We start from the raw sequence: 26,591 nt of genomic DNA on the forward strand, positions 1-26,591 counted from the left end.
AGTTTTCTGTGGCTTTCTTAGAGGGTGGAGGGAGCAATTTTCAGGATGTTTATGCCGCTTACATTACTGCCAAGAAGTGCACCCAGCAGGAAGCTCCTACTGTTACACACTGACCACACTGCTGATAATGCATTGGAAATGATGTGATGTGCTGTGGTGTTGCTCCCAAGGCATCACTCGACTTGTGGCCAGCAGGAAGTTGCAGAAAATGCCTTGTACTACTTTGAGTGGCATGGGACATTTTTAGTTAAGAAAGCAAGAAAAGAAAGCAAAACCCTTGGTTTAGTAAGGTAAGCAGCAACGCCACCCTGAAAAATCCAGATAAACTTCTCACTTCCCCATGACTTTTCGCAAGTGTCATGTTTCAGGTCCTGTCACCCCATCAGTGGTTGAAAAAGATTTTCAGCCTGGCTCTACTTTACGTATGTCCCTTTTGGCTCCACTGAAACTAGCTGTTCTGATGACACAGATAGCCTCAGCAGCTGACTATCAGTATTAAACCAGGCAGGTGATAGTTAAGATGGCCTGTGACATCAGGGCAGATCAAACAGTAGGGTCAGGAATTAGATTTCCACGGATCTTCAGGAACTGTTGCAAACCTAAATACCCTAAGTACCTCCCACCATACTGGTTGAAAACAAATTGGTTCAGCAGCTTCTGAGCTTTTCAGCTCTGTTGATGAAAACAGAGAAGACAGATGACAGTTGCTGCTTATAAGGAAGGGCTGGTCTAAATATAGTTGTATAAACATACAAGAGTGTTGTGGAAAGTAGCAGCAGTCCTTTGATGCACAGCATGAACAACTAATAGTGGTTACTTTTCAAACCACCATTGCATATAACAAAGTAATAATGATCCATAGCAAATAACAGCATAATCCACTCCCACTACCAACCCAGCTAAAATAATTTTGAAAACAAAAACAAAAAACACACACTTTCCCATAGCAAAGTGATACAATGCAAAGCAACAGGCTAAATATGAACCTGGGGCTCTTGAAACAGTTATAGCACTGCCGACTAAAGAGGAGCCTCCTAAAAGCAACTTTCTCTACGTCCTAGTGATTTAAGCAAAAGCAGCAGCAAAGTTTACCATGTGCTGGGGGATATATTATTTGAGCCACAACTACTTGTCAGTTTGTACTGGAGAGGAACTTAATTTCTGGGTTATATTGGTGCCTTCTGGGTATGGAAGGCAGGCTGAAGAAATTAAAAGTTTTGAGTGTGTCCCTCCTGAATACTGTTGGCTCTGAATATTTAGACATTTGCTTAAGATCTCAATAATATCAGGCTATAGATTCCTGTATAACTTAATGTTCTAGGCTACTAGACAGAGACTGGAACATCTGCAAGTTAGCAAATCAAACTAAATGGTTAATATTAAGCAGCATTCAGTTTCTAAGTGGCATCTATTTGAAATGTAGAATACTTTTAAAATTAATCTTATGATATTTCTATTTGTTCACAAACAGTTCCATTATGAGTGAATTTACCAGTATTTGGTCTTTCACAATCAAATACAAAGCAAGAATCTGTGACCTTTGAAGGACTCATTCAACTCATTACGTAACCTGTTCCAAATACTATGAAAACGAACAACTCATCAAAACTTAGGTATCACATGAAATGCTTCCAGCACAACCTTATAAGTAGAAAATGACCCATATCCCACAATATATGTTTATTTCCATATCAATCCTGAAATGGGGGAGGTGCAAATATTCTGTAACCATGTAACAAGGTGACCAAAATCCCAGGAAAATTCATAATATGAAACAGGTAATGTGGTTGCTATTGCAGTTTCACTACACTTTCCTAGAACCACTGCTCTACAGTTGGACTAACAGAAAAAGTAAGAAAAGGTGCTGACAAGAAATTTTGACAGAATATCAGATGAAAACATCTAGACACTTATTAAAACTCACATCCAAGATATGGTGTATTATAGTTAGTTCAGTAAAACACAGTTGTGTGCATGCTAATCATGATCTATAGAATAATATATGGATTGTAGGCTCTATGTTTTACTTTTATTGAGCTAATTTTCTTTCAGTTAAATAACATCATAAATAATGTTCACATGCTAATGTTTGCTATTTTTATCTGAAAACTGGAAATGATCTTAGAATGTTTTAAAAAGAAGAGGATACACATGCCCACAGAGCTGATTGGTCTTTTTTTGGGGGGGGGATAGAGCTGAACCTTTCAGGTCAGGTAGGATGATGTACTGCTCAATGCAGTCTGTAACTACAGCATCCCTGGCTGATGGCCATCCAGACTCAGCTTACCTATCTCTAGTAAAGGGCAGCCCACTACTTTATGTACTAGCCTGTCAAACAGTTCTTATCAGTAGGACATTTCTCCTAATGTTTAGTCTGAATCATCTTCCACAAACTTTCCATCAAGCAGAATCATTGGTTCTGAGTGCAATGCAAAACATTGCTTTGATGCAAAACATATGATGACTCCCCACATTTTGGTTTTTACCATTTGGGATTTTCTCATGTTGGTGCCACCTTGCTATATCACACCATTTTGGATGTAAGTAGGCAAATCCAATAACAAATAAATGTCCAGCCAAGGGGAAGAAATAGCAGTCTTGAATAGCATGAAGAGTCGCATGCAGAATTGTCCATAAATATATAGGTTCATTCCAACTTGGCATCACAATTGCTACTGAAAACTTTCAAACGATATGCTCACTATATACCAAAACATGCCATCTTAATTCATCCTTCTGTCTACACTGGTGACCCAACCAAAAAACTATGGAGTGTACAAAGCTGAGGGTTCACTAATTGCTCTGTAATGATTCTACAGTCTGCAGCTGTAATTCTAGGAGGTCTGAGATTATCATATATTCACAGAATTTGTGGGCTCTATCTTTTACCCAGCACTTTAGCCAAAGCAGACATAGGGTGGTCCTTTGAAGATGTGGGAGAACTTGCTTTATGAATTATATATTTATGAAATCAAGTATAGGGTTTTGTTTTTTCCAGAATTATGCAGCACACAGAAAGACACTTACCATCATCATTCTGGGCCAAAGAATCCATGAAGACAGCAGAAACTGCAATCCCTATCGCTAACCATTTTGAGAAGCAAAGCCGCTGTAACATTTTATGTCACACTTCAATCAAGGCAGATCTGGAAGGAAGTAAAAGAAGAAGAAAAATCGATTTTAAAACCTGTTTGTGTAAATTCAGCTGAAAAAAAATTGCTTGTTTGAAAGATTCACATGAACACCATCATATATCTTCTATGTTTCGGGATACTGCTTTGGCTCAAAAGTAGACAAAATAAAATAGGCTAGGAGGAGTAAAAAAGAGGGATAGTTTTAGATCTGAGTGGTTTGTTTTTGCAGTGCATGTGAAAAAGGAAATGAATGATGTTATGCTGCCATCTCAGCATACTACTTTGTGGAACTCATAGTTGTTTACTTTTGCTACAGTAACTTTAGGAATAATAGTGACATTTGTCATATCTCTATTGTACTTTGTAGAAAGTAATTATTGTATGATTTTTGTTGTGCCTTTTAGTCTCTGGAAGTGAGTTTTATTTGTTATGTTCAGGAGTTTGGGTATAATCCAATATCCTGCTATTACAATCATTCCACTCCTCAAATCCCAGGTGAAGTTCCCAATCCCACAGGGCCATGGGCGGGGCATAGGGGAAGGGAGGAAGCCCCATAGTGGGGCTCACTGTACTGACTCCTGCTAATGCGACTATTTCTTTGAAACTCAACCTTTATTTATGTTTTACTTTATGTTCTTTATATGCTTCCATTTAAAAAATTGAAAGGATTAACTTTTAAATTCCTGCGGAATAACTCTGTTTTTGAGATAAAAAAATTCCTTCCAGTAGCACCTTAAAGACCAACTAAGTTAGTACTTGGTACTAAGTACTAACTTAGTTGGTCTTTAAGGTGCTACTGGAAGGAATTTTTTTATTTTGACTATGGCAGACCAACACGGCTACCTATCTGTTTTTGAGATAAATTAGGAACACACTGTTCAATACAAAATCTTTTTTTCTCTTTCTTCATTCCCAGTTGTTATTCCAAATGGCTCAGTGAAAACACATGAACATTTGGACTGCCAGAAAGGAGATTGTGGGTGCTTCACTTCTCTCTGGTGATTTGATCCTGCTCTGTATTGGGTTAAGCCATGGTTTGGCATAGCATGTTATCCAAACCCAGGTTTATGGTTTAGCTCTCTCCTAACCATGAGCTGTAACCAAGGATTGTCTTATGGCTTATGTCTCATAGTTTGTCCAGGGGAGCTAAACTGCAAACTCAGACAAACATGACCTATGACTGTACCATCTCAGCCAGGGATGCCACACTTTTAAATCCCTGTCCTATGAAAAATCCAACACTCTAATCATCTGGATTTTCAGGAAACCAACATACACGCCCTCCTATCTCTCCCACCTTCCCCTTAATATTAAAAAGACATTTTATAACTAGCTGTTACTTCTGCTTAAGAATTCTGTGCCCTGGATTGATTGATTGATTGACTGACTGGTCTTGAGCCAGTCATTTATTGATTTGCCTCTGTGTTACCATACTTAGCTGTAAAATTGAATGGTTGCTAAACATATAAATGCAACATAGTATGTATAAATGTGTGTTTATTTATACCTTTAGATATGTGACTGCTTTGTGTTGGCTCACACAGCATATGCAGTTGGGATCCCAAACTCTGTCTGTAGTGCTATAATACATATATTGGTGTGTATGGCGCCACACAACTTTTTGTTGGTTTTGCTGCAAGAGACTAGTGCATCTACCCCTCTGGAAATTGAGATAATGTATATTAAGCATGTTATAAATGCTAAGTATTGAGTATTTTTCTTATAATGGCAGCACCTATGAAATAACTACCGGTAATTGTAGGAAGAGGATGAATGAACTAATCAACAGTACCCACCACATTTAATAGCGCATTTAAATTAGGAACCAGAAGAAAATGCCAAAGGATGCTGACAAGAGTCTCTTTTTTAAGCATGTAGGAATAAAACGGTGGCAAGGACCAAAATGAATAACATGATAAAGGCCCATATTAAAGTAAGTTTGATGCATTATTTATAGAAGTACAGTGTGAAACAATACAGGGTTAACTCTTTAAACTGCCAAATCTAGCGTATTTACTCACTGTCACTGTTCCATGATTATATTTTGTATTATGGTCACATAAGCAACATTCTCTCCCCCCCCCCCGTGTGCGCGCGCACACACACACACACACCGCTTTCTGATTCAGATTCCCCCTTTCCTACCCTCAGCTCAACATCAAAACAATCTGTTCTGCCTTCATTCTCAAATCATTAAAGTCACTGCTATCATTTTACTTCCAGAAGTCAACTTTTCTTATCTGTGCATTTGCAGTGTCGTCTCTGGCAGTTATTTACATCACAAACAATGGTATCATGTCAAGACATTAAAGCTCCTCTCTGCATCTTTCATCACCTCTTTATATTCATTGCAGTCAAGAGAAAATAGGCTTGCCTTTAACGGGGGTAGGTGGCATTTTCACGAAAAGTAGGAACAGGCAAGCACATCTATCAAAACTTGAGGCACTGAGGAATTGCTCTTGATTTCTCAACTTATGATTTGTATGGTATTCGGCGAGAGAAAGCAGTTGTTTCCAATGACTATATGTTTTGAGCAAATTCAGCAAATAGATATATGACATCAGTTAGAAGGGAAGCCAACAAATATGATATATTTGAAGTAAAAGCTAGAATTCTTTTCAAAGATAGTTGCAGAATAATGAATAAAGGGCTGACAAAACTGGTTGTCGGAACCAATACCCTGATAAGTCACTTTATTGTATGGAAAACCACAGTCCACCCTCTTTCACGAATACAAAATTTATCAACTATTCTTGTTTTTTTAACACACATATAACCAACCACCTTTCAAAAAATAATAATCAAGGGGCTTTCGAATGCCATAGCACTTACTGCAATGAATGGATAAGTCTTTGCCATGGGTGTCTACTTGGCATTGGTTTTTATCTGCTCCTATTTTTTGTATTGTTTTAAGCTGCTATTTAGTTGCTTTTATTACTTTCTGTACATTGTCCTGAGAAGTGTGTGCAAGGAAATTAATAATTGTTGTTGTTTAGTCGTGTCCGACTCTTTCATGACCCCATGGACCAGAGCACGCCAGGCACTTCTGTCTTCAACTGCCTCCCGCAGTTTAGTCAAACTCATGTTGGTAGCTTCGAGAACACTATCCATCCATCTCCTCCTCTGTTGTCCCCTTCTCCTTGTGCCCTCCATCTTTCCCAACATCAGGGTCTTTTCCAGGGAGTCTTCTCTTCTCATGAGGTGGCCAAAGTATTGGAGTCTCAGCTTCACGATCTGTCCTTCCAGTGAGCACTCAGGGCTGATTTCCTTAAGAATGGATTGGTTTTATCTTCTTGCAGTCCATGGGACTCTCAAGAGTCTCCTCCAGCACCGTAATTCAAAAGCATCAATTCTTTGGCGATCAGCCTTCTTTATGGTCCAGCTCTCACTACTGGGAAAACCATAGCTTTTACTATACGGACCTTTGTTGGCAAGGTGACGTCTCTGCTTTTTAAGATGCTGTCTAGGTTTGTCATTGCTTTTCTCCCAAGAAGCAGGCGTCTTTTAATTTCGTGGCTGCTGTCACCATCTGCAGTGATCATGGAGCCCAAGAAAGTAAAATCTCTCACTGTCTTTATTATTTTAATAATAATAAAAAATACATTCCAAGAACTCCTAAAGTGGCACATCAGATGCTTGGGGATGGTGGGGGGGGGGGGAGAGAGAAGGACACAGAGTGGGGAAAGACAGAGGATAATGCAAGGAGGTGAATAGTGGGCAAGACAGTAACAGAACATTGTTTCAAGGAGAAAACATTACAATGCAAAAAATGGAAAGCTTTGAAGAAAAAGAAAAACACCTCAGAAAAAGTATACAGATAAAACAAAATTGGGTATACTGAGCCTGGGGAAGAGAAGACAGCGGGTTTAATGTGATAGCGCTCTACAAATACCCGAAGGACTTCGACATAGAAAAGAGAAAATATTTGCTGCTGTCCCAAAGGGACAGGGGAGTAAATGCAATGAGTGAAAATGACAGGAGAGCAGATTTTGGTTAAACATTTGGGGAAACCTCTTGACAGTAAGAGCAGCTTGTATAATCAATTATCTAAACTAGTGGGTTCTCCCTCATTGAAACTCTTGGAGCAGAATCAAGTCAGCCATCAGTTAGAGATGCTTAGCCCTAGTTTTCATACAATGAATAGGGGATGGACTGGGTGGCTTACAAGTCCTCCTTCAATTCTATGGGAGGTATTTAATGTGTTTATTCTTTAGTGCAAGGATTTATGCTTGCACTATGAAACTTTTCTCTCGTCTCCTCTTTTCCCCAGAGGATTGAAGGGAATGCCTAGAAGGGATTTAGGGTGCTCAGCTCTCAATGAAAGTAATGTGCTGCATCAAATGGAGAAAATCTGATTGGGGGGGAGTTGTTGGTGAAGTGTTAAACACATGCACACACACAAATTCTCTCAAACGAATCTTCCCAGCATTTCTCCACTTTGCAGTGAAGTAGCAGCTGGGGTTCCCGGATCCTTGTCTGCTGCCAAATATGCAAACCAGTCCTATGCATATGCACCCCCAAAACACCCACTTCCACCCTCCTTACATATCCAATCACGATGTAGTTTTTTTCTATCTGTAAGTGTCTTCTTGCTGCTTCCTCAATTCCGCTGTGAATTTACCCTTCCATCCTTCAGCCCAGGTGAAGATGCTGGGGAATCTATGTTTTGGACACCACGGACTGCATTATTGCCACCTTCCTCTCCTTGAGTCCAAGTGTGTTTCCCCTTGGCATGCATGCTTCATTTATTTCTCTTCCTATTCTCGGTTTCTTGACCTTGAGACACAGTTTGGCCATCCTGTCATGTTCTCAGATAAACTACAGCATTAAAGGCCAAATATGCTTGGGGTTGGGGAGAGAAACAGCTACTTCTAACAATAAGGCATTTTAATTTATTTATTTCAGTAGAAGGGAGATTAATTGGCTATGTTGTGAACAGGTTCAGCAGATGAGACAGTATGCAATATCCCATATTCCCTCTGATGCCTCTAGAAATGGGTCAACAATTTCACAAGCCTAGGAATAAATTAATTCCCCAAAGGATCACAGTAGTTTGTTGAAGTGATTTTCAGAATGTGTGCCTGTGTATTTGTTGCTGTCAGCATTACAAAGAGGATACCTGATCTGAACTAAGGCCATTCTTCTGGACAGAAAAATCCTAATTCCATAGGAATAGTTGGGAACAGTGTTTTGTGAGCCACCCAGAGAACTCTCATTATCAATGTAAGTAAATGAATGAATAAATGAATTCTGCTAGGAAAGGTTGGCTATTTTAGGAGTAGATTCAAAGGGCATGGTTTAGTCCTAGTCAAGACTGAACCACTTTAGAATAGAATAATATCTCATCAAGAAGCAAGGGCTTCCTTCAGCCTTTTTCACATGTACTTAGGTTGAAACCTACCTGCCTGTACTTGTTAAATTGCTTTGAGATGTTTTCTTTCATATAAAACAACTGAAAAATATCATATATAGTAATGACTATACCATATACTTTCTCTGAAGGTATGACTCAAGGCTTATGCCATTTAAAATGCACTAGCAAATAATTTTACATACACATGCATACACTATTTTTAGAGATTAACAATGCAATCCTATGCATGTTTACTCAGAAGTAAGTCCCATTAAAGTTAACGGGGTGTACTGCAAAGTAGTGGATATAGGATTTTAGCCTTAGTCTGAATTGTTTATTTTGAACAAGGGACGGTATTTAAGTAAAGTTTAAACAGTCATTTGTGCTTTGTTGAGTTGATAAAATTAATTTGGAATGGTTGATTTCATCCCCCACAAGGCTTGTAGAAGACGTGATTCTTAGAACAATTAATTCGTGGCATTTTAATTGAAAGTAGCGATGAATCATAAATATACTCAAGTATGTTTGGATCTGTGTTCTATGATGCATTCTGAATACTTTTGAGTCCATGAATAAAACATCCTCAAACTCAGCTCACATTCTAAAAATGATCACCTGTTGTACATATTGCCAAATGTGTTAAAAGCTGAAAGCAGTTATTCAAGGGCTGATAAAAACATGTCACCCACGGGAAGACATATAGGAGGGCAATGAAGACAATGCGAGATGTTGCTAATTAAAAAGAGGGCTTTCTGTTGGTTTGACCTTCTCCTTAATAATGTTTTCAAATAGAAACCTCCCCATTTCACTTCCCAACTGTTATATACTTATTCTCTTTAATCCATTGTGAGAACACTTTTTTTTTGCATGATACAATAAATGTAGTGATTTTTTTTCCTTTCCTGTTTTATTTTGAAATTTCATTTTTAAGGAATACAAATAATTTGAAATGGTTTCAGAATTCTACATCAATATATTTATACGTGCTGCTGATCACATACAAATTTCTACATGATGTTTAAGAAGCATCACTTTCAAATGAGTAGGCTGCATTTGTTTAAGGCTACTCCCTAAATACTTCAAACACACAGGTGGATTTAGGGGAGAGTGGCTGGTTCACCTGCACTTGGTGCCAAATCGAGAGTGTTTTGCAGGGGCCTTGCAACAATGATGAACAACCGGGGGGGGGGGGGACACCAAATTTAAGCACCACACAGGGCACCACTGACATTTTAAGACCCAAAATCAGTCATTGGAAACACGCATCTTTGATACTAAGTCAGCATGCTGAGTTGAGACCAGAACACTGAAAGTCTAATTTGTCTGGTTCTTGCACAATCATTGATTCATTCATACATATATACATATATGTCTCTCTCTCTCCCTCCCTCCCTCTCTCTCTCTCTCTCTGTCTCTCTCTCTCTCTGTGTGTATGAGAGGATCCATGGATATAACTACAGTTCCCCAGATGCAATTTTCATGATTGCAGCTGTAATTATTACAAGTTCTCACTAAGGTGAAAACTTATGCCTGGGCTTTCTCACTTCAGACTACACCTGAAGACAAGCTGCACAGACTAAATTGCATTATCACATTCTACTCCATACAAATACAGCAGCTCCCTGCATATAGAAATCTACCGTAGGTGTCAGGGGCCTAGCCTAGTAGTCTTGGTGACATACTAGTTTCCTATTTGAAAAGTTCTTTCGTTTTTTTAATTTTTGTTGTAACCTGTGGAAGCATCCAGTCATGTGTTAATTTCTACCTGATTTTTGAAATGTCACAGCCTATGTTTTGCTACCTTAGTGAGAACTAGACGAATGATTATCCATGCAAGTAAATTATTGGTTTGACTTGTAGGCAGGATTTATTGATCCTGGAGCTGAATCTTTGTAATCAAGTCCTCCACCCATTTTGCACACAGAAAGGAATGGGAAATAATTTCAGAACCAACTTAAGGATGACAGCTCACAGTAAGAGCTGTTTGGCAATGCAAAGGACTGCCTTGGAAAGTGGTGAACTCTCCTTCACTGGAGGTTTTTAAACAGATGTTGGGTTGCCATCTGTCAGGGATTATTTAGCTGAGATTCCTGCACTGCAGAGGGATGGGCTAGATAACCCTTGGTACCTTCCAATCCTATAATGATATGATAACAAAGCTCAGCTGTATCAGAAGATATGCCATTTTAGGCTAACAGAAGGATCAGATTGCATTATGGTGCTGTTCTTTCCCTTCCATTAACACTCTCAAAACTAACACACCCAATTACAAACAGTAAACTTTCTCAGAAGTTATCTACGTGAACAACTGATGAGATTTAAACTTCCAAATCTCTTTGACCGTGGGCAAGTGAACAATTAAACCTGGTGTATTCCTATATATGATATTCAACTTTTCCTGACACACATTAACAAATAAAACCAGATACATGCAATTTCCACGTGCAAACTACCGTAATTCTTCCACTCAAAAAGTGTTTTCCAAATACATACTTGCTTGTACAGGAAATCTTACTTTTAGCAAGTGATTGGCACATAATCCTATGCACATTTACTTAGAAGCAAGTCCCCTAGTAAGTGTATTTGGCATTGCAGACTGAATAGTTATCTGCCTTCCTTTCCACTCTGAAAGTGGACCCAAACTGTAAGACGCATTTTCTTCTATATTGTCCTGATTGGAAAGGAATGGGATTTCACCGTAACTCTTAAATCAAGCAAGACACACACTGGAATTGGTAAGGAAAATATTGTAGCTTCTTCAAGTAATTGAGGGCACATTTGTAGGATGGTTCACTTTATGGTTTGAGAACGCAGTAACAATTCAGGGCTTTATCCTGAGTGTATCAAGCTAAGCCCATTTGCAACAGTGCTGTTAAACACTGCCTTTTAATTGCAATGGCTGTGTTCAGTTGTAAAAGTAAACCATGGTTTAACGCTACATGGATGTAAAGTGTAATAAGCATCTCCTGAAGATGGCCCACAAGGCAATGGGTTTACTCCCGAAGGCTTTCTCATGAATGAGTATAGCCACAAGGCAGCAGAGGCTTAGGATCAGAGTTTTATTTCTCCCGGGCTACCTTCCCAGGCTGACAAGAATCATCTGCCCTACAGGATACAAATGCCTCCATATTAGCTCTATTAATACTCCCACTTGGTAATCTTTAGTACAGTACAAATGAGGCATACTAAAAGGGAGATAACTTGAACAGATTTTATGAAAGTAGTTTCAGTGTCCACCCCACCCCCCGCATTTATTTGGCTATATTCACCCTCTATCATTCGGTAAAACCATTGTAACTGCACGATCCTATAGATGTCTAGTCAAACTTGTGGGTGCAATCCCCTATCAACTTACCTAGGAGTAAGACCCACTAGACTTACTTCTGAGGAGACATGTATAGGATTACCGTTAAGTTTTATTGTGTTTAATGGGGTTTACTCACAAGAAAGCTGGAGAAAGACTTGCAGCCTTAAAATTCATTTTCATAAGTTAGAAGTGGATAGAAGTGGAGGCCTACAATATCTGACTTCATTTCCTCAAGATAATGTACTGGATGATAAATCAAAATCCACTATATTAATTGCCAAGTTCAACATAATCATTGTAATTTTCCATTATGCAAGCAAAATGAACAGAAGGCTGCCATTTTGCTAGGCCTTTCAATTCAAGGTGATAGCAGCAGTAGTGTCAATAAGATGTAAAATTTAATTCAGTTTCTCCTTAATGAACCTTAAGAGCTTAATAGCGCACATTTTAATTGAAAGTTACAGCAATGCTAAATGTGAGAATCGGATTGGCTCTTTGGGTTACATCCATGCAATTGGCAGAGTAACATAGCTAGAAAAAAGCTTGAGAGAATCAGAGTTCTATTATCAAAGGATAATGGGAAATTACAGAGAAACAAGGCCTGAGACACAAGCATTGGGAAAGAGCTGCCTTGCAGGCACAAGTCATCTGAAGGCAGTGATGTATATCTTCCTCTAGGGCAGTAGTTCAGGCTTCACACTGTGTAGTTTCTCTTCTCCACAGGGAGCACAATGTCACCCTATCTTGAGGACACATGCTGTACTAAACTGATGAAGTTTCCACCTGTCCTTAGTCTTCAGGGTGGTTTTGTTGCTATTATAAAAAAAGATTGCACTCATACAGTTCTCTTTCTAAAAGGAGTAACATCCTGTAAGTCTCTCTTTGTCTACTACCATCCATCTCTCAGAGGCATGGATGCCTTGAGGGCCTGAGCAGCACCAGTCTCAATTCTGCCCTAGCCTCCAGACCAAAACCTAGTCGCTGACAACATCTTAGTAGCAATGCTTTCCCAAAATTGCTAAACAGACTTTAGGATAAGAGGAGCTGCAGCCTAATCTGGTCTATGGAAACCCACCCAAATGCTTAATCTCCTTCTCCTGTCCTCTGTATGCAAGTAAATTGGGGGGAAAAGTAGTGGGTGACACCCTGGATCAGGGACCAGCAAACTTTTTCAGCAGGGGGCCGGTCCACTATCACTCAGACCTTGGGGCACAGACACAGACTATATTTTGAAGGGGGGGGAATGAAAGAATTCCTATGCCCCACAAATAACCCAAAGATGCATTTTAAATAAAAGGACACATTCTACTAATGTAAAAACACGCTGATTCCCAGACTGTCCGCAGGCGGGATTTAGAAGGCGATTAGGCTGGATCCGGTCCCCAGGCCTTAGTTTGTCTACCTGTGCCCTGGATAATAAAGAACTCATAAGCATAACTGTATTACCAATTCAGAAACACCACACAGACCTGCATTCCAAATAAGATACAAAGATTTTTAGAGGAGGGATTTCCTCTTCAGTGACATTATTTATTTGGTTAAGTTGGGTGTTTTACTCACAAGACAGATAAATGATTGCAGTGACAAGCAACCACCTTTCCCTGGAAGCAGCTCACACAAACTATCACATAGGGGGTTCTTCCCAAAGAGAGAAAATTGGAAATGTCACCCTAGAGACAGAATAGAATATAATTTCAGTGACAACTGTAGAATGGGAGGGGTTTTTCTTAGAGGCAAGTAAACCAATATAGTTATTTTGTCCAAGGGTTGTAAAAGGTAATTACAGAAAATACTATGTCCTATAGGCTCTAATGAATCATTGTCTGCAAATGTAAAACCCTATAAAAAGCTTAAGTGTTTGAACTTTTTCACTGACTTTTGCAAGGGAGCATCCTGCAATCAATGATAGCTGAAATTGCAAGATGTGTTGAAATAATTGTGTGGCCTGGTAGATAATTCATGGTTTTGAGCAATCCATTATGCTTCAGCAGACCCTGCTTCACGGGGTTGTTGTGGAAATAAAATCAGGAATTCCTGCAGAACACCCTGAGGTGTATGAAGAAGAAAATAGAATGGAATAAACAAAGCAAACATAGAAGAAATCTGGTGTCGATCTGGTAGTTTTTGCTGAGACCACCTTGCAAGGGGCTGGTCAGAACTTTATGGCCATCATGACAACCAAAGTTTTGACTTTTAAAGCCTATGTGCAGCTTTGAACTGGAGAACCTGTCTCTAAATGTATCTTTCTATATGTGTCTCTTAAAGTCTTCACCAGAAATTACGGTACTAACAGAGACCATTTTAAACAACACCATAAAAACTGTTGTACGCCACCCCAATCTCCGAGCAGTGTGAGATTCCAGGGGTTCTAGCTGCTTTCTCGGTGTTCATGTTTCCTTTTGAAGATGAGTCACAGCAGAGTCTTTATGATACAGTGGTACCTCAGGTTAAAAATTTAATTCGTTCTGGAGGTCTGTTCTTAACCTGAAACTGTTCTTAACCTGAAGCACCACTTTAGCTAATGGGGCCTCCTGCTGCTGCTGTGCCACCACAAAGTTCTTAACCTGAGGTAATATTTCTGGGTTAGCGGAGTCTGTAACCTGAAGCGTATGTAACCTAAAGTGTATGTAACCCGAGGTACCATTGTATATGGTTTATTTACACCTACATACAACCTGAGCCTATGATGGAGGGGTTCACAGAATTAACATCCCGAAAAGGGTATTCCTCCCCCATAGCTGCAGCATTGGATTAAAACAGAAATCAAACATGGCACTCTATCTGCCTTTCCAGACTGACGCTTCTGGCTCACATCACTCCACTCTCTACAGTGGTGTGGCGGCAGCGGGAGGCCCCATTAGCTAAAGTGGTACCTCAGGTTAAGAACAGTTTCAGGTTAAGAACGGACCTCCAGAACGAATTAAGTTCTTAACCTGAGGTACCACTGTATTCTAGGCTTTTTTCTTTCTAACAAACAGTTGAGGTGTGTGTGTGTGGGTACTCAAGTGTTCTCCAGCCCAGAGCCACACCCCCTCTCACCTTCAGGCCATGCTTAGTGGGCCATTACCAAGCTGGCCTGGCTATTACACCAATTGAATCTGTGCTTGATCCAGGAATTGGGGGGGTAGGCATTAGGAGGGTCTTGGCCTACAGATTACTCCCCCAAACTCAAAACAATAGATTTCTCAATAGAAATGCAATTGTTGCCAGGTGTTCTGACTACTAAACCAGCTTCGGTTGGATCTAGCAGCAAGTGCCCCATTTAAAAGGAAAGATACACTAGAGCTTGTTTGTAAATAATCTCAAAACAACTGTTCATACTATGCCCATTTAAGAAGTCAGTATTTTTATTCTCTTGATATTGATACGTGTGTAGAAAGGGAAGGTGGTAAGTTCAATAAAAGTGAAGCAGATATTGCCTTGTTTTAAGCTCTATTTTTCCTGATCCCACCACTGAAGCCTATAGAGCAGCCTGTTGCTGTTACTAATTCAAAAAACATGCTTTCCTCCATGGGGAGGGGAGACGCAGAATCCTAGATGACAGGAATCAAGTTTACTTCTAAGCTAATGAGATCAGTGTTGATAAGATGCGTGTTTTGGAAGGATTTTATTGCATGCAGTTCTTATCAAGAAACAGAAAAACAGCAAAAGTCTTTATATATAAAAAAACCTAATCTCCCAATTTGTTACTGTGCAATCCAGTCTATGCTGCAGGGGAAACAAGGCAGCGGTATGCCCACAGCAAGTACCCTATATATTTATGATGAATGGGAAGGGGATATTTAAGGTGCATAAAGCAGATTAGGAATTTCATTAATTTCCTGTTGCCATTGTGTTAACACCACTCCAGGTTTAATCTATTTTAGGGCAACAAACACCATTAAAAAAACAGCATATGATATCTTTTGCCAGCAGGTATGATAGGACATAAGCAAATTATTTATTTTTGTTTTTTGTTTGTTTGTTTTTTGCTGATAAAGATCCGGACAAACCTGTCAAGAACACCCACGTTGTGATTTGCTAAGGTAGGGCACACTTTGGAATTCTGTTGCTTCTCTACATTTATTTATTTAAATTGCAAGCCTAAATGAAAACCCACATTACGGTGCACATTTTAAAAGTTATGTGAGGTCTTAAGAATTAAAAAATAGCATATTAAAAAAAACAGAGATTAAAAAACCCCAGAGTCACAATAAATCCCATATGCATTTAGAATTGATATGTTTAATATGTTGGAGAAGCTTTTACCAGTCACAGGAACTTGGAGAACATAAAGTATGAACTAGAATTATTTATGTCTTATATTAGTTTCAAAATGATGCTTAAGGCTGCAATCCTATGCATAAATTCCTGGGAATAAGCCCCACTGAACTTATTTCTGAGTAAACATGCATAAGATTGTTTGCCTGCATTTCCTCCAGGTGTGATACATATGCAAGAACATATATTTCTTCTTCTTCTTCTGCTTCTTAGCTTAAATTAACTACAAATAGCACGAGGATGCTTTAAGTCATTCTGAACATCACATGTAACACAACCATTTCCTTGAGCTTTTACACTCTAAAATATGATTTGGAGAATATGGAAGCTACTAACATCTGTAAGTTGCCAGGTCAGTAAGTTGCTACCACTCAGTGGATTTGTAACTGGCTGACTGACCGAACCCAAAGGGTGCTCATCAATGGTTCCTCTTCATCCTGGAGAAGAGTGACTAGTGGGGTGCCACAGGGTTCTGTCTTGGGCCCGGTCTTATTCAACATCTTTATCAATGACTTGGATGATGGACTCAAGGGCATCCTGATCAAATTTGTAGATGACACCAAACTGGGAGGAGTAGCTAACACCCCAGAGGACAGGATCACACTTCAAAACGACCTTGACAGATTAGAGAACTGGGCAAAAATAAACAAGATGAATTTTAACAGGGAGAAATGTAAAGTATTGCACTTGGGCAAAAAAAATGAGAGGCACAAATACAAGATGGGTGACACCTGGCTTGAGAACAGTACATGTGAAAAGGATCTAGGAGTCTTGGTTGACCACAAACTTGACATGAGCCAACAGTGTGACGCGGCAGCTAAAAAAGCCAATGCAATTCTGGGCTGCATCAATAGGAGTATAGCATCTAGATCAAGGGAAGTAATAGTGCCACTGTATTCTGCTCTGGTCAGACCACACCTGGAGTACTGTGTCCAGTTCTGGGTACCACAATTCAAGAAGGACACTGACAAACTGGAACGTGTCCAGAGGAGGGCAACCAAAATGGTCAAAGGCCTGGAAACGATGCCTTATGAGGAACGGCTAAGGGAGCTGGGCATGTTTAGCCTGGAGAAGAGGAGGTTAAGGGGTGATATGATAGCCATGTTCAAATATATAAAAGGATGTCACATAGAGGAGGGAGAAAGGTTGTTTTCTGCTGCTCCGGAGAAGCGGACACGGAGCAATGGATCCAAATTACAAGAAAGAAGATTCCACCTAAACATTAGGAAGAACTTCCTGACAGTAAGAGCTGTTCGACAGTGGAATTTGCTGCCAAGGAGTGTGGTGGAGTCTCCTACTTTGGAGGTCTTTAAGCAGAGGCTTGACAACCATATGTCAGGAGTGCTCTGATGGTGTTTCCTGCTTGGCAGGGGGTTGGACTCGATGGCCCTTGTGGTCTCTTCCAACTCTATGATTCTATGATTCTATGATTCTATATACACGCAACTATCACAAACTAAGTAACAAAAACCGCTTAAATTATTTTAGATGCAGTGGGTTATATCCACTGTATTCCTCAGATGAAGAAAGACTCTGTGATCCAGCAGGGGCTTCTGTCACTGGAACAGTGAAGGATTCATTTATTATTATTATTTTTGAAACTTTAATTTTTGAATTTTTTATTTTTTTGAAACTTTACTTTAGACCAACACCCACCCCTCCCCCGAAAAAAACACTCTCCTCCAAAGGGTTGGGGGACATTTCAGAAGAGTGTGGACATATGGGTGGGGGAAGCTGCAGGGGGAGAAGAATAAGGAAAAAAATAGCCCTTCTCTCCATTCCACTGACGGCATCCCCACTGGCTCAAAAAGGCTGCTATCAGTAAAAGGGGGGAGAGCATTTGGATTCAGCAGCAGCAGCAGCAGAGAATTCTCCTGCATCAACTTGATTTACAGCATGGGTAGGCAAACTAAGGCCTGGGGGCCACATCCGGCCCAATCACCTTCTAAATCCGGCCCGCGGATAGTCCAGGAATCAGCGTGTTTTTACACAAGTAGAATGTGTCCTTTTATTTAAGATGCATCTCTGGGTTGTTTGTGGGGTATAGGAATTAATTCATTTCCCCCCAAAATATAGCCTGGCCCCCCACAATGTCTGAAGGACAGTGGACCGGCCCTCTGCTGAAAACGTTTTCTGACCCCTGATTTCCAGCCATGCATTATGAAGCTCAGCACATGAAGCAGTCTTAGGTGCTGGTTGAACAGAGCACATGGGAGACTAAGCGGCTTAATTCAGGAGATCCCTAACTCCTGAAAAGTGTAATTAGTGTAATTAACTCTAACAATTACAGAGGAAACAACAAATCAAGAAGTCAAGAAGAACAGAGGGGATTGTGGTCTGGCTGGTTCGTACAGAATGCCTCGAAAAGAGAAAACCTCACACATGCCCAGATGACATCCTTGTGCCCAGAGGGTTTTTCTTGCAGCACCAGAAGAAGCAGTGCTCTTTTTATGCCTTTTGATGATATAAAAATCTCCATGCCACCAGAAGGTGAGGGAGACAGCAGATGAGCACCATCACAGCGAGGAAGGTGTAATGAGTGTCTCTCTGGTCAACTGTAACACTTTTAATTACAAGCGCCAATAGCTGGCATAACTAGCCAGAGGCTTCTGACCACATGGGAGCATTTTTAGGGTTCTTGTGAGAACCGTTTCTGATATGTCTGAAGAAGAATCATTAATTTGTTCATAATTATACATGCAGAAGTAGCAATTCATTAAGTACAGTGGCGCGCCCTGTTAATATATCATTAACCAGACCTGAGCTAATGTGTATACTTTGGCTGTATGCAATTTACATTATGTGGCCATTTATTATGAATGGTTTGGATTCTCCTACACCTAATTTCTGGTATTCCAGCTGAAGGCTATGAATAGGCCAACATGCGGTCCTTGAATTATATCGTTTTTTCACTCATCTAGATTTCTGTGTATGAACATATGACAGAAACACATCTCACCCCACAGGTGTTCTTTGCAACTGCATTTTAAACAGAGCCATATTTGCAAAGCAAGACATATGGCACATAAAGAGAAAACTACAGTGCTGATGAAACATTGTACCTTGGCTGAAACACAGTTTAACCAAATCCTTAGTTGCTGCTAATGGTTTCTGCCTTGGAATTTCAATTTCTGGTCAATTGCTTGGGCCACTACATTTTACATCCTCAATACTGGAGGCTGGTTTTTTTGGTTTTTTTAAAGCAAAAATTAAACATCTGTTACATTGGTAATATCCAGCATAACCACTGGAGCCTGGAATTTCACAGGAGGGAAAATCAATAAATGTGGGCAAGAAAATGATGGCGCAATTGATACCTTAATTAGAGGCTTAATGATCTGGTTTAATTTAATAACAAAAAGTATGATTTCACTTTATGAATGTGTAAAAGTGGTAAGGGAGGAATTGCTCTCTGTCCACAGTTGTGTGGCTCTTCAATGATACATTACAATGTTATTAGTGCTTCATTACCCAACTTGCTGCTGGGCATAAAGCTAGAAGTCTGATGGAGCCCAGCATCTTCTATTACATAAAAGCCTAGGCATTAAAACACCACTAGGTTTTGTGTCCTTCAGAAAAATGTTATGATTTGCTTCTACGGTTTCATAGAGAACTGAAGTGCACGCCTTGCTCATCATTGGTACAATCAATTAGGGTAATTAATAATTATTGATTAACGTTGTCATTATCCAGTCCAATAATTTTAATTTTATTTTTTTAAAAAACTATAAAAACTAAAGGACAATAATGTACTGGAACATTTTCAACAACTTGAGGCAAGTCTGAAGTACTTGTCTTTTAATGTAAGCTGAAAAAAGCTGTTTGCGGTTCAAGATGGGGAAAAAGGAATTTCCCAAGTGGTAGTTGTAGAAGACACAGAGTGATATACCAGCATTCTAATATACCAATATTAAGGAAAAACATTTTCTTAAAAAACTTAATTCTGCATACCAACTTTTTCACACTTATATTTTTCTCCCCTTCCCCATTCCGCTCAACTGTGTGAATCTGAAACCATATTAAGGAGAGGTTTAAGATAACAGGTGCACCAATACAATATTTAGAATCCTGATCCATACATGTCCTGTTCCTTGTACTAATGTCCAAAAGTCTAGGGCAACTCATGTGACGCAGTAGATCTTGAAAAACAAAGCCTCATTTACACACACCTGAGTCAGGCAAGAACATACGAAGAGTCCACTGGGGTGCCAACTTGAAAAAATATGGGGGGGCAGGTAAGCCCCACCCTGCATAATCAGTCACATGATGTGACACATATACATTATTTGAATGGCAATATTAATCAACTTTGGGGTGCCCCGGGCCCCTCTAACAACAACAACTTATTGAATTTATATACCACCCTATACCTGGAGGTCTCAGGGCAGTTCACGGAACAAAATTAAAACATATCAAAACAAAAACAACATCCCAATAATTCCCCCCAACAAAAAAATACCCCACATTCCCTGGTCCTGAATGGGGTAACTGTGCCCCTGAAGGACCAGGTGCGCAGTTTGGGAGTCATTTTGGACTCACAGCTGTCCATGGAGGCACAGGTAAAATCTGTATCCAGAGCAGCTTTCTACCAGCTCCATCTGGTACGCAGGCTGAGACCCTATCTGCCTGCGGACTGCCCCGCCAGAGTGGTGCATGCTCTGGTTATCTCCCGCTTGGATTACTGCAATGCGCTCTACGTGGGGCTACCTTTGAAGGTGACTCGGAAACTACAACTAATCCAGAATGCAGCAGCTAGACTGGTGACTGGGGGCGGCCGCTGAGACCATATAACACCGGTCTTGAAAGACCTACATTGGCTCCCAGTACATTTCCGAGCACAATTCAAAGTGATGGTGCTGACCTTTAAAGCCCTAAACGGCCTTGGTCCAGTATACCTGAAGGAGCGTCTCCACCCCCATCGTTCTGCCCGGACGCTGAGGTCCTGCGCCGAGGGCCTTCTGGCAGTTCCCTCATTGCGAGAAGCAAAGCTATAGGGAACCAGGCAGAGGGCCTTCTCGGTAGTGGCGCCCGCCCTGTGGAACGCCCTTCCACGAGATGTCAAAGTGATAAACAACTACCTGACATTCAGAAGACATCTTAAGGCAGCCCTGTTCAGGGAAGTTTTTAACGTGTGATATTTTAGTGTATTTTTGGTTTCTATGGAAGCCGCCCAGAGTGGCTGGGAGGCCCAGCCAGATGGGCGGGGTATAAATTGTTGGGATACTGCCAGGGAGATAAAGTCCATCATGGCCCCCAAGCCGGCTGCCGGACGATCCATCGACCTCCCGTAGACACGCAGTATCAGCAATTGGCGACATGAGCTCCAGAACATTCTAGAGCCGATGCACACTCTTTATCAGCAGATAATGCACAGCCAAAAGTTGCACTCAGGAGAGCATTATTTACAAGTTTTATTCAGAGTTGATCAGAACAAAGAAAGACATGACTGCCTGCGTCAGTGTCTCCAGACAGAGAGAAAACGAAAGCAACAGACAACATAAACATCCTGTGAACAGGAAATACGCAGACTCTGTGACTCACAGCCTGCTCCCTTTTAAGGTGGAACGGAAATATCCTAACATAAATAATATATTATTATTATTATTATTATTATTATTATTATTATTATTATTATTATTATTATAAAAGGGCATAGGATGTCAATCAAAACAAACCGAAGGCCTGGTTAAAAAGAACATTATTGCCTGGTGCCTAATGGTGTATAATGAAGGCGAACTTCCCTGGGGTGAGCATTCCACAGATGGGGAGCCACTGCAGAGAAGGCCTGTTCTTGTGTTTCAACCCTTCAGACCAAAAAACATTTGAGTAGGGGGGCGGTGCAGAAGATCCCTCGGCCCCTAGGAACCGGCTCCTACGGAAGAGCCCATTTGGACAAACCAAAGGTCTTTCTATCCCAACACAATGCTTTTCATAGTGGCCAACCAGATGCTTCCTGGGATATCTGTTCTGTACTCATTACCCTTACTAACAACCAAAATTGCACATTTTTAGATTGCACCTTGATTAGGTGCACACCAGGCACCAAGCAGAGTTGATCAGTAGAGGGGCCAGGGGCCACCAACAAATGCCATTGCTAAGGTTCTTCCTACGGCGTTTCTGTGTGCTGCTCTGGTTCGCCAGAAGCGGCTTAGTCATGCTGCCCACATGACCCGGAAGCTGTACGCCGGCTCCCTTGGCCAATAAAGCAAGATGAGTGCCGCAACCCCAGACTGGACCTAATGGTCAGGGGTCCCTTTACCTTTATGCCCAATCTAGTTTGCCTAGGACCACATCCCCCCCCCACTTTCATGTGCTGAAATAAATAAATGAATTTATTCTAGTCGAGAACAGTAAGGAAAGCGAAAATAAACACCTTGTCGCGTCCAATGTAAATATTTCAGTGTTCCTTTCTGTGTTCAAACATCAGCCTGAGGCAAGATAATAGACAAGGCCAAACATCACCTTGGCCTGCCCATTTGCCAAAAACATAAGTTTAGCGATATAAATGGTCAAGGCCTATGATTGCAACGACTGTCATCAATAGCTCCTATTGGGCCTGACTACCAAGCGAACCTAGTTTTTCCAAGAACAGCAGATGATAACATTTTCTGTGGTAGATGAGATTAAATGCGGCATATAGCTCCTAGAAAAGTGTGCAATTCCAATTGATTTGAATATATAAAACTAGCATTACATGTGGAAAACAAATGAACACAATTTAATGGTTTGTGTATAGAATAACAGTTCTTTTCATGCAGATTTTATTGTGGATAGTTTGAATTCCAAATGCTTATTGCACAATATCTCAGAACAGTCCACTAGTTATTTCTGTAAAATGCATAGCTTTTTGAAAACTGCGCAAACACATTTGCACTTGAGAAAATTAACCTAGTCCAGCATGTTATGTACACGAGTTGCTTTATAAATAATTGAATCAAAATATGCTCTTGAGCAATTCCACCTCCACAATCTAGACTTCCAAATTGACCAATTTCTATTGCCTCCCTATACCTCATCCAGTGCCAGATCAACAAATTTTGTAATAGGCGGTAAAAATCTGAACTGCCACCCACACCCTCAGAGAAAAGAGAGGGAGGAAGGCACAGGTCCTGAAAAATTAATAGGGAAAGCCTTTTACAATGCTTATCACTTAGATGCACCCTCACCCTTTTAACCAATTTAATCATGTCTGCATCTGCATTCAGCAAACATGGATGTTTGCTAAAGCAAGTATGTTCAGCAAGCTAAAAGGAAAAATTTAACTTTTTATAAGAAATACAAAGCGTACTGTGATGAAGTGCTACTGTTCAAACAGCCAGTGTGAAATGGGAACACTATTAAAGAAAAGGAAAGCAGTATTTAGGTAAAGGTGAAGGGACCCCTGACCATTAGGTCCAGTCGTGGCCTACTCTAGGGTTGTGGCGCTCATCTCGCTTTATTGGCCGAGGGAGCTGGCGTACGGCTTCCGGGTCATGTGGCCAGCATGACTAAGCCACGTCTGGTGAGCACAGAAACACTGTTTACCTTCCTGCCGGAGTGGTACCTATTTATCTACTTGCACTTTGACATGCTTTCGAACTGCTAGGTGAGCAGGAGCTGGGACCGAACAATAGGAGCTCACCCCGTCACAGGGATTTGAACTGCCGGCCTTCTGATCAGCAAGTCCTAGGCTCTGTGGTTTAACCCACAGCGCCACCCGCGTCCCTGTAGTATTTAGCCCCTGCTTAATTATTTTCCACATTTTCTTATTTCCCCTATGCTAATCTATCTCAAAGGAACTTGAAGGTTCACCTCATTCACTTGCCAGAACAAGGAGAGCCCATCAATTATCCTGGCATGATATGTAAAAACAAATCTGGACCTGCACTTCTTCATTATCCCCCAATACATCACTGCATGTGTATATTAGACTAAAAGATTCCACCCAATGCCTAACTGGGGTAACCAAAGCACCACCCCCTCTGGCCAACAATTGGCTAATTTGAAGCTTGTGAATGGCAGGCGATCCTGCCCTCCTTTGCAGCCAGCTGCAAAATTCCCCAACAGACCAGCCCACAATAGAAGCCTTTTACTCTGTGGAGCTGAGACCCTTCTGCGAGGGGCCACAACCACTCCCACCCAGAGACTGGGTAAGCAGCCATTGTCACAAGAAGGTCAAACAGCTGCAGTGACTAAGAGTGCCTTTTACCAGCTTTGGTGAGTAAATCAACTGTGCCCAATTCTGAACAAAAATAGCCATGCTACTGTGCCTTATCCAATGCAACTTCAAGACTGGGCTACTGTAATGAGCAGCGTTCAACAAGGTTTTATTCAGAGCAGACTCGCTGAAACTGGAGTACATGCCGAATTAGGTTCATTCATTTTAATGAGTCTACTCTGAGTAAGAAACATAGCTGAATACCACCCAATGTGTTTGGTGTGCTCTATGTATGGCTGGTCCAGAAGCTGAAGGAAGTGCAAAACACAGCAGCTGGGCCAATTTATAGGGTCTCCTATTGAGTGTGTATTCTACCATTCTTAAAGGTCCAGGTTTAACATTTTTGGAATTCACCTATAAAGCCATCAATGACTTGGGACCAGGGTGCTCAAAGTAACAACTTTCCCCTTACTGCTCTGAATGATGGTTATAATCAACTGATGATGACTCCTTGGCTGCATTGCAATACCTGAAAGCTCAGTTGGTGGCAACCAGAGGGAGAGCTTTCTCTGAGATGGCACCCGTATTGTGGAACATCATCTCCCGTCTCAGCTTAGGCAAGCTCACATACTGATGTCTACTATGTTCCAGTATTTTGCTGGTGCTTAATTCTGGGTTATTTTATTTTTTTCTTACTTAAATTGTACCCGACTTATCAGCAGTGCAGTATTTTATTCCGTGTGGTGATTTTAATATTGTTGCTGTTTAAATTATTGTACACTGCCTCGAGAGTAAGGTAATACGCAGCATAAAAAAAATCTGTATGAATAAATGAATTAAGCAAATCCTTCGAATCAAAAGATAGCAATAAAAAAGAAGAAGAAATGAGGCAGTTTGCTTAGCATGGTAGCTCCAAAGCTCTTTCTGCCCTGGGCACTTTTAGGACTGCAATAATACCACAGTAAGTGATCATCAAAGAGCAATGCAAAAGGTCCCGATTAGCCATGCTCATAAGATGAGCTCCCCACACCCCACCTGCCCAGATCAGAACTGACATGTTATATTCATTGTAAACTTGAACAAAGAAAACATTTATTTTTAATGAAGGCAGCAGGGAAACAAATGGTTGCACAGCTACAGTCTGTCATATATGACAGCCTCAAGACTTGAGAAAATATGCAAATACTGTCCAAGATGATATATTTCTTAGGCAATCAATAAACATACAGAGATGTCTCTACACGAGGCACCACCTCAGGTTGCAGATTTCTGACATGGTTAGAAATGAAGCTTTTGTTTTTAAAATGTCAGTTATTTAATGCCTTTATTGCTGGAGGGGGCGGGGAATATAATTTGGATTTTTTTTGCCTCAGGTACAAAAGTGTCTTCAACCAGCCCCAAAACTAATAAGTTAGAATAATAAAAATGGCAAAGCTTGAGTAAATCCCCAAACAGCCCTTTGCCAGACTGATTTTGATTTAGGAGCAAAGTTGAATTCCTTGATAAATGCCCTTAAAAACAGTATAAACTGTTGTAAGCTTTTCAGTATTTTAATGCTGTGTGCTAAGAAATCACCTTAAAATCGATCCGAGCAGTGGAGGGGGCTAGAGCAGCCATCACCTTCCTGCTTTCCTTCAAAGGTTTTGGAATACAATTCCCATCATCTCCAGCTACTGGCCATACAGACTGGGGCTGATAGGAGTTGTAGTCCAAAATGCTTGGAGGATACCAGCTGGGAACATCCAGATTCAAATCCTCACTCACCCATGAAGCTCTCTGCATGATCTCAGCCTAGTCACCATTTCTCAGCCTAACCTACTTCACCCATAGCTGTCAACTTACAGATTTGAAAATAAGAGAGCCTTGAAAATAAGGGACCAGCAGCCAAAATAAGGGACCTGCAGCCTCACCTTCGAGAACACTGTCCAACCAACTTTGTAACCAGAGGTTCAACTGAATAGAATCTGAATCACATGCACCACAAGGCCTATGCAGCCTCAACTTAAGATGGCTCCCTGGCCTGGCTTTGCACTGCAAAGTTTGCAGCAGCACGTGCAACAAAATGGCGTCCAGCATTCAAAAACCCCCTCAGCTTGCATTAACTAGCCACACACAAAGCATGCAAGCTCCACCCCCAGTCGTTCTTAGACTTCTTATTGGGTGAGCAACACAGCCAAGCAACACAGTTGGAGCCTCCTTCCTCCGTGGCCGGCAGGGAGAGAGGGAGAGGGACATCCATCAATAAGGGACAGCAGCGGGACATGGCGCTGGAATAAGGGACTGTCCCTTCAAATAAGGGACACTTGACAGCTATGGCTTCACCTCACAGAAAAGGACAACTAAAAAGCGCTGAGATACATGACTCTGCCTGGATCTGGGGGGGGGGTATGTGCAGTGTGT

General features: G+C 40.8%; 1 protein-coding gene across 12 annotated transcripts in view; it reads right to left on the minus strand.

Moving 5' to 3' along the window:
* Window positions 1–26,591, minus strand: part of PCDH15 (protocadherin related 15) — a 659,401-nt gene that overhangs the window by 297,993 nt on the left and 334,817 nt on the right. For all 12 annotated transcript variants that reach the window (XM_082222007.1, XM_082222006.1, XM_082222001.1 and 9 more), the window contains one exon: window positions 3,028–3,146. In XM_082222007.1, coding sequence (XP_082078133.1) covers window positions 3,028–3,118 — 91 coding nt within the window. In that variant the 5' untranslated portion in view covers window positions 3,119–3,146. The remainder of the gene's footprint in view (window positions 1–3,027; window positions 3,147–26,591) is intronic.

This window comes from Podarcis vaucheri (genome assembly GCF_965113315.1).
Source record: "Podarcis vaucheri genome assembly, chromosome: 5".
NCBI classification, from domain to species: Eukaryota; Metazoa; Chordata; class Lepidosauria; order Squamata; family Lacertidae; genus Podarcis; species Podarcis vaucheri.